This window comes from Nematolebias whitei, chromosome 5 (genome assembly GCF_014905685.2).
Source record: "Nematolebias whitei isolate Nwh7 chromosome 5, NemWhi1, whole genome shotgun sequence".
Taxonomy (NCBI): Eukaryota; Metazoa; Chordata; class Actinopteri; order Cyprinodontiformes; family Rivulidae; genus Nematolebias; species Nematolebias whitei.
Genome location: NC_056502.1, coordinates 19,716,039 through 19,724,697, shown reverse-complemented (window position 1 = coordinate 19,724,697; position 8,659 = coordinate 19,716,039). Strand labels below are relative to the sequence as shown.

General features: G+C 41.5%; 1 protein-coding gene across 1 annotated transcript in view; it reads left to right on the top strand.

The window, feature by feature from the left end:
* Nucleotides 1-1,292: 1,292 nt before the first annotated feature.
* Nucleotides 1,293-8,659, top strand: part of LOC119409751 (pyruvate kinase PKM-like) — a 23,410-nt gene continuing 16,043 nt past the window's right edge. Inside the window, exons 1-5 of the mRNA XM_037676650.1 lie at nt 1,293-1,396; nt 5,261-5,425; nt 6,365-6,456; nt 6,542-6,673; nt 8,418-8,604. Coding sequence (XP_037532578.1) covers nt 1,375-1,396; nt 5,261-5,425; nt 6,365-6,456; nt 6,542-6,673; nt 8,418-8,604 — 598 coding nt within the window. The 5' untranslated portion in view covers nt 1,293-1,374. The remainder of the gene's footprint in view (nt 1,397-5,260; nt 5,426-6,364; nt 6,457-6,541; nt 6,674-8,417; nt 8,605-8,659) is intronic.

The following is an 8,659-nucleotide window of genomic DNA, read 5'->3' as shown; positions in this document are numbered from 1 at the left end:
GATGGCACGGTGGATTGTGTTCACTGACAATGCTTTCTGGAAGTATTCCTGAGCCCATTCTGTTATTTCCTTGACAGTGGCATTCCTGTTTGAGGTGCAGTGATGTTTAAGGGCCCGGAGATCACGAGCATCCAGTAGAGTTTTACGGCCTTGACCCTTACGCACAGCGATTGTTCCAGATTCTCTGAATCTTTTGATGATGTTATGCACGGTTGATGATGATAACTTAAAAGTCTTTGCTATTTTACGCTGGGTGACACCATTCTGGTATTGCTGCACTATCTTTCTGCGCAACAATGGTGGAATTGGTGATCCTCTTACCATCTTGGATTCTGAGAGACACTGACACTCTGAGAAGCTCTTTTTATACCCAATAATGTTGTCAATTGACCTAATTAGTGTTAATTGGTCTTCCAGCTGTTCGTTATATGCTCAATTTCCTTTTTCCAGCCACTTATAGCTACTTGTCCCAACTTTTTTGGGATTTGTTGACACTGTGAAATTTTGAATCAACATATTTTTCCTTTAAAATGTGACATTTACTCAGATTAAACTTTTGATCTGTCATCTATGTTATATTACGAATAAAATATTGACATTTGCCATCTCCACATCATTGCATTCAGTTTTTATTCACAATTTGTTTAGTGTCCCAACTTTTTTGGAATCCGGTTTGTACATTCAACCAGTGCTATTTTTTTACTTTTTAAAAACAAAAATTCACTTATCAATCAGCACAAACACCATAAACTCATTCCTATTTGAGATTTAAAAGGATTTTGCACATCCATCCACCTCTTGTGTCATAACAAAATAATAGAAATAAACAAAAAGAAAATAATTACAATCTGAGCAAAAGAAAAGAAAATCTACATTTCACAAAAGCGACCTGCAGGTCACACTAATCCATCAGGCTTTAAAGATACAACAGAGCAGGGCTGCAATATTTAGAGTGTGCTTCTGTCTCAACTGCTGAATAAGTTGTAATTTTTTAAATGTTATTATGAAACCAGATTATTTTCCAAATATAAGTGCATCACTTTACCTTTAGTGTTAAATTTTCAGCACTAAATTTAAACTGAACCCTGATAGTTTTGAGTCATCGTGTTGGCACAAAGTGTTTTTTGTTGTTGCTACTTTTAGAATCACATTGATCCAGTTAATGCCATCAGTGTGAGTGGGGGGAGAAAGTGTCAGTATGTGTGTGGAGGGAGGGGGGTGTTCAGCAGCAGAGAGGTCAGAGGGTAAAAGTGAATCAAAGTGTTTGTTCAGGTGACCAGAGTCAGTGAAAGTCGAGCGGACGACACAGACGCAGGACGGAACAAAGACAGAGAACATTCAGACTTCAACGACCTGAGTGGACGGGACTTTCTGATGGACAGTTTATTGAATATGGGTATGTGGATTAAATTTTAATTTTCCACCTTATATACAACTAAGTTATAATCTGCATTTTGTTATCTGATCCAGTTTGCAGCAGATCATTGTGTAGCTTCATGATTATTATTTAAACTGAGATGAATGCATGTTTTCTGATAAAAGTGCAACATGAAGTTTCATATCAGATGCTCTGCTGATTTGTTTGTCAGATACGTTTTGATCAAAGCTGGACAAAAATCCAACTTCCTCATTTAAATTTATGAATGAATTGTGAAGAAGCACCCTCTGATCTGCGTTCTGCAGGCAGATGTTTCCAGGTGCATCGTGCTCCGGCCCAGCACCAACAAGTTATCACGATGTCCCCGCATGAGCCGATATTTCCTAACTTCAGTGTCTTTGACCTGAAGTCATAGTCAACCTTTGAAGAACAGGGATCGATGCGAGTGTTTCCATGTGTACAGGCAGAGGGAAGTGTCAGAGGAGGCCTGTAACGATGTGTGCAGCAGAGCGGCAGAACTGGGTCACAGGGAGGTGCAGAGACAGGAGAAACAGACACAAAGTGGAAAAGGAAGACTGACATATTGTGAATGTGTGAGATGGAGGAGCTTCTTGAGTTCACGTCCTGAAAACCCCACCAGCACCATCTTCTTGGAGTTCTGTCAGACTGTTCTCAAATAAACAGCACAAGTAAGATTTGTGTCTGGTTGATTCTTTCTTGATTGTGACACTGCTTGGCAATAAATCTCATACAGTTGTAAAGTTTGTTTATAGACCCTCAAATGGCACCACGTGTGTTAGAGAAATGTATTTGTGAGTTGAGCAGCAGAGTTGAGTGTGGAGGTTCTGTCCAAAAAAAAAAACAAAAAACAACTTGCTAACTCTTCCTGCCAAACAACTAATCGTTGACTCATGTTTGGTGTTGTTTACTAAAGAAACAAGGCATGTTGGCCATTTAATTGACTTGTTTAACAAACATGGGCTCCAGTAGCATGTGGAAGAACCATACACAGCTCCAACAGCTCTCCTCCTCAGACTGCTCACCAGTTTAATCATATGCTGCATTGAGACGGCATCCCATCCCAAGTGGTTGTGTTGGTCAGTCTGGAACAAATGTCCACGTTGATCCCACAGTTCAGAGGGTCTCAGGTCAGAACTACAGGCGCTCCCAGATTCTGTCCCTGATAAAACCAGCTCTGGGGGGGTGAGCGGTGTCATCACGGAGGATAGAGTTTGGTGCCAGACTGTGGAGATATGAGACTGACGCTGGTTGATCACAGGTGCTGATTGTGAGCACCTGTGGTCCAAAGCAAGTCACTAGAAGAATAACGGCAGGAAGATTTGACACGTTCTTCATCGGTGCACCCACATGCTGCTTCAAAATGCATTTTCCTGACAAATGTGGCCCCATTTAAGTAGAAATAAACAGACTATCCAAAAATATTTGATTTATTGCTAGTAAGTATTGTTACAACAAATTATTAATCAAGCAAACACGTTTTTGTGCAGTTTATATGAGCAGATTTGAACTGTTCCACAAGTTTTAGTAACTATATCAGAGACGTTTGAGGCTCTTCCCTCTCACTGTTAAACCCACAGTCACATCCTCCCTGCTCGCTTCCACCCTCTCCATCCCCAACTCTTCATTCACCGACGCTCTGTTTCCACTGACCTTGTCCATCACGCTCCTCACTCGTCCTCTTGGTCTTTATTCTGTCCTCACAAAAAAAGCCCTGCAGGCTTGACCGACTGTGACGCCCTTCAAAATGGATTTCATTGTTCAGGAGCGAAGCTCTTATGGAGCTCCGCAACAATTTGCATGAAAGATGTGAGCTCATCTTCCAGGTGGTGATTTGTGGAAAGCCATCATTTATACTTGTAATTTAAATTTTAGGATTTCAGGAGGTGATTTATGAAAAATACTGTAGTTGGAATTTGCTGGTTTGGGTGGTTGACCTTTAACTAAGCTGGTTTGTTTGTAAGATTTCCAGTTCTGCATTTTTCTAGCAACAACTAATGAAATGTTGTGTGAAGACGAGCTCTTTTGGGGAAGAAACTGAAAATTGTGATATTTAATCTTTCAGATCAATTTTGAGTTCATTATTTAGAATTTCATTGTAACAACTTGAACGTTTTGATTTACTGCAAATATTATTGCCACATTTCCAAGAGCTAGTTCCTTGGAAATTTTTATTTATTCATCTGATTGTCAGGCTGCCAGGTATTTTTATGATAAAAAGCCAATAAAGAGCTAGAATATTGGACTTATGTTTGTCAGGGGAACACAAACAGGCATTATCATGAATGCTACTCCTGCTGTGTATCTGATCATTTCCTTTTATGCAAAGAAAAAGCTTAATTTGAGCCCTTAAGGCTCAATGGAGTTACTACTTAATGAATTTAAGCTTCTTAAAAAGCACAAAATGTGCTCCCAGGAGCAGATGCATCAAAGTGAAACTTAATTAATCTCATAAACTAATTTATTTTCTTGTTATTTTTAAAATGATTTCATTGTTTTATTTGTTATGGTGGACTTTCATCCTGTTTTTCTGTTGAATTTGTGCAGTCATGTTCAGAGACAGTCGGTGAACGGTGCAAAATGCTTTTCTCAACAAGTTTTCTTGGATTTGAACCAAGTCTTTAACATGAACTCAGTCGTAACTGCTGAGTCATCGTTTGTGACCCACTCGTTTTGTAGTTTAGACCTTAAAGAGTCAGACCTTTTGAAGCGAGCTTCTGCAAAAAAGGCTATAAACAATCAACATCTTACCTGTTGCAAATAGCTCCTTGAACTAGATTAACTCTGAGAAAATACTATCAGTCAATCAATCAATCAATTTTATTACGATAAGTTAGAACTAAGCTGTATTTGTTGTTAGTTTTCTACATTTGTCTTGGAATCTAGCTGTTTTTTGTTTTGTTACCTTTTCCTTTTACCCATCCTATTTGTTAAAAAAATAACAAAAAAAAACTGTAGTATGCTTTTTTTTATAACTGTTTATTGTTGTTGCTGTTGTCCATTGTTGTCATCTTTCTTTGTTGAAATCAGGTCTCTCTTGTAAATGAGTCCTCGAGGCTCAATGGGATTTACCTGTATAAATAAAGGTTGATTGATTTCTCCAGACTGAGGCTGTTCAAAGAGCTATCTACAACAGTTAAAATACTCATTGTTCCTAACCTTTCCACACAACCTCACTATAAACAAAAACTTTATCACTTTGAGTTTTATTAGAATCTAAAAGTTTTAGGCTTTGGTCTGTTTCCTTCTACTTTATTTGACTCTGAGAGGACTGATTTTATTTTGCTCTCAAGGACGCTCCTGCAGCTCTATATGCTGACGACAACAACAGGAAAAAATGCAGCCACGCTCTCTTATCAGTCTGAATATTTCTTCTAGGAAAAAAAACATGTCCAATTTCACCTTACTTTCTGCTCCAATGAATATGGAAATAATAGTTTGTGACGTCTCGTATTCCCTGTAGAACATCCAGCCTTTAAAAGTGCTGCTTGTGTGAGGATCTGCTATTGTTGTTCTCCTTTAAGCTGTCAGATTATTCTTCATATTTTCTGCTTTTATTCTTTTTTTCTAAGAGCCAGTCAAGAAGTATCTGCAGAGCTGTGGGTTGTATTCAGCTGAGTGTCAGCATGTAATTCTGTGACCCCTGCAGGTGATATTTACGATCAGACCAGTGTCTGCTTTCTTTTATCTAATCCTTCATTTTACCAGTAAAGCTGCACATCTCCATTCTGTGAGCTGCTCTTTCTTCCTGCCACAAAGCAAACGTGAACATGCTCATCGGTGATACTGCTCTCACACGTTATCTGGGCTGCAGAGCTTCACGATTAGCTTCACCCCACTGACAACATTCTCCTGTCGCTGCAGCTCGCATCAGGCGCTACTCAGATGTGATGACAATGCCGGACTCGTTCATTCAGCGCCAGCAGCTCGACGCCAGCATGGCCGACACTTTCTTGGAGCATCTCTGTCTGCTGGACATCGACCAGGAGCCCATCACAGCTCGCAACACCAGCATCATCTGCACCATCGGTGAGTGGCACAGCCGGCCGCTAGTCTCAGTTTCAAGTTTGTTGTAGTCCGTCATTGCAAGCTCCCTGTCAGACAGCCAGGTCCTGGGGGGCCCTCAGTTTGTTGGCAGTGTTAAATTGTCAGGGTGGCACATTCAATTCTTTCTGAGTTGTTATTGTGTGGAGGCTGAGGCCCACAATAATGACACTGTCTGACAGAAGAGATGTTGAAGTGCAGTGACTGTTAGAATAGCAGGATTTGGACCAGCAGCTTTAGACTGTTGATTCTTCCACAGTTTAATTAAAACACGTTTTTTAGAGACAAAGAATTACATATTATGTCTGACCATTAGAATCTTAGTTTAAAAAGTTGAAACTTTGCTGCACCGTTTGTTACTTTATCCACAAAATTATGACTGAACAAGATCAAGAAATGCAGCCGCCTGAGGTGAAGAATATTCTTTTAATCTGGGCCATCAAACTCTTTTCTTTTTATTCATGAGATGCCCGTTTCTCCAGGCTAAAGAGGAGATGAAACATGCAGCCTGTTGTCAGTTCAAAGTGTCAGCTTCCGTTACGACACAAAGATGGATCGGCTGCACGCGTCTGTGATGGGACCATTATTTCTGAAGTTGTAGAGCAACGTGTGCTAGCATCAAGACATCAAAGCACATTCTGTGTAATATAACAGAGCGGCTCTCGTGCACTGAAAAGATTTGGTACAAGATGTGACCCAAAATGTGACAAAAGAGCAAAAACGTGTCCTTCATCTATAAGCACCTCGTTTTATGAAGGCTCACGGAGACTGAAACGATTCCACCTGGCAACAGCAACTCAGACACCAAAGCAGAGCAGCTCTCTAAACTAAAGGAAAGGCCTAATATTCTTTGAAGGAATTGCCTACACCTTTTCGTGCGTTTTAGCCTGACCGATAATTTAACGGCTCTTTCTTGATTTTCAGGACCTGCGTCTCGATCCATCCCCAAACTCCAGGAGATGGTTAAAGCTGGGATGAACATCGCTCGCCTTAATTTCTCTCACGGCTCCCATGAAGTACGTGGAGCGAACGCGTTGTGTTTGAGTGCTCGCTCAGCTGATCTCTCTGCTGTTACACTTCTCTGATTTCCTTACTTTTCAGTACCACAGCGAGACCATCAAAAACATCAGAGAGGCCGTGGAGACCATCACCTCTGACCCCCTGTGTTATCGACCTGTGGCCATTGCCTTGGACACCAAGGGTCCAGAGATCCGCACCGGCTTAGTGAAAGGGGTGAACACTTTGTGTTTCATGGATCAAAACGGTGTAATCAGATGTAGGAGGTGGAGAAAATGAGTCGACTGCTTCTTACAGGTTGAAGAACGGCAGCTGTGGGCGGGTGCTGCTTTTCCATTTACACCATCATGTCGTGTTGTGTTGTGTTGTGTGTTTTCTGTTGCCTGTCGTCGACTTGGCTGAACATCCCTCTGAGCTGCTGGCAGCCTCTCCATGCCTTGATTAGCTTACAAAGAGCTCTGTGTGACATGGGATCTCCACACTGTCTCACTTCTCACGTGCCCCCAAAATCAACTTGTTGCTTTATTTAGAAGATTAAACTAGGCCACAAACACTTGGCCCTCTTATAAATAATTTTAAAGTTTTGTTTGTACTACCGTATATTAGACTGTATTAAAGTGAGTTCCGTCGCCATCATCACTGAAACCCAGAGCCTCCGGTATGAGTTCCTCCCACCAACATAACATATTCAAATAGCACGTTTGCAGAGAAAGATTGTGCACGTGGACCAGATTTCAAAACCTCTCAGGAATTTTTTCATTTAAAAAAGACAAAAGCTTTCACAGGTTTATTCTATCACACTTTTTTTTCCCCTCTAAACACAATTTTCTTTCAACACGTACTGTTAAATGATGAGTCAGACCTTCAGTTTGCAGGGACAAGCGTCTTTATTCTGAGAAATATGTGTTCTCTGATGGGATTTTGAAGTGTGTGTGTGTCTTTCTCCTCTGGCTCTCGCTCAAGACTGACGCCTCTGCTTTCCCTCTCCCTGTTCTCCTCTTCCTCCTGCTTTGCACTCTGTGTGTCTTGGAGCTCCTGGTACACATTTCCCGAACGAAAAATACTATTATGGATCTGGTGAGATGGACTTTCAACGCAGTCGACAAAATCTTTTCAACAAAACGACAGGGTGCTGGAGAACCCTCTTGTCCAGCTGAGACTCACGCTGCGGGGTACATCAGGGATCCGTGGGGAGTTTGGAAGCTGATGTGTCGTTCAGTTCTGTCTCAGGAGGATGCCCCAGATGTTTATATATTTGGATTTATGGTAGCAGGGTTTCTGCTCTTTGGCATCGGCGGTGCTCTATTTTTTATCAACTTTTGAAGAAGACTTCGGCAGCAGTTTCAGCCATAACAAAGCTTCTGAGTCTGTGTGAAGGTTTGGTTCGTGGTATGAATACTCAAAATCAGCTGATTTACGAGCTAAACCGTATGGAGGCAATTTGTGAGAATTGCAGGCCACCTGCGGTTTCCAGGACTCGCCAGCATGTTGGGATCCACCTTGAGGAAGGCTCATAACACGGATCAGTGGAGTGAATTACCCATAAATCTGGCCATTTTGGACTGGGAAAGTTCCAGCAGGACTCGAGGCTGACAAGAAAAAAACAACAGTGCCTGAAGAAAATCAACAATTGTGGCTTATCTAAATCTGACTCCCCTGTTTGCCCTCGGATACGAGCTGACTATCAAATTTCTCCTGGGACATGGGTAACTAGGGACAAAGCTTCATCTATCTGATAGGACAAGATGTGAAGAGATCTTTTTTGTAATACCACTATCTATGCTCGTGGCTCTTACCATTTTCTATGGAAAAGTATTCTGATAAAGAATAAGGGGCCGCACTATTTTAGCAGGAGCATTGTGCACTCCGCCCATCTTTCGGCCAAATGTACAAACATAATTTCCCTGTATCCTGGTACAATGATATGATAATAAAGCTTATTCTGATTCTGTTTGGACAGAAGGTGGATGAAGAGGTGGAGCTGGTGAAAGGACGCCACGTGCGAGTGGTGACAGCAGAGAGTGACAAAGACAAGACAGACGGGGAGATAATCTGGGTGAACTATCCCAGCTTGCACAAAGTCCTGCAGAAGGGAAGAAGAATCTACATCGACGACGGCCTCCTCGCTCTCAGAGTGATAGAAATAGGTAACATGTGTAGTGAGTCACGTGAGGTACGTGTCACTTGTTGTATGACAAATAT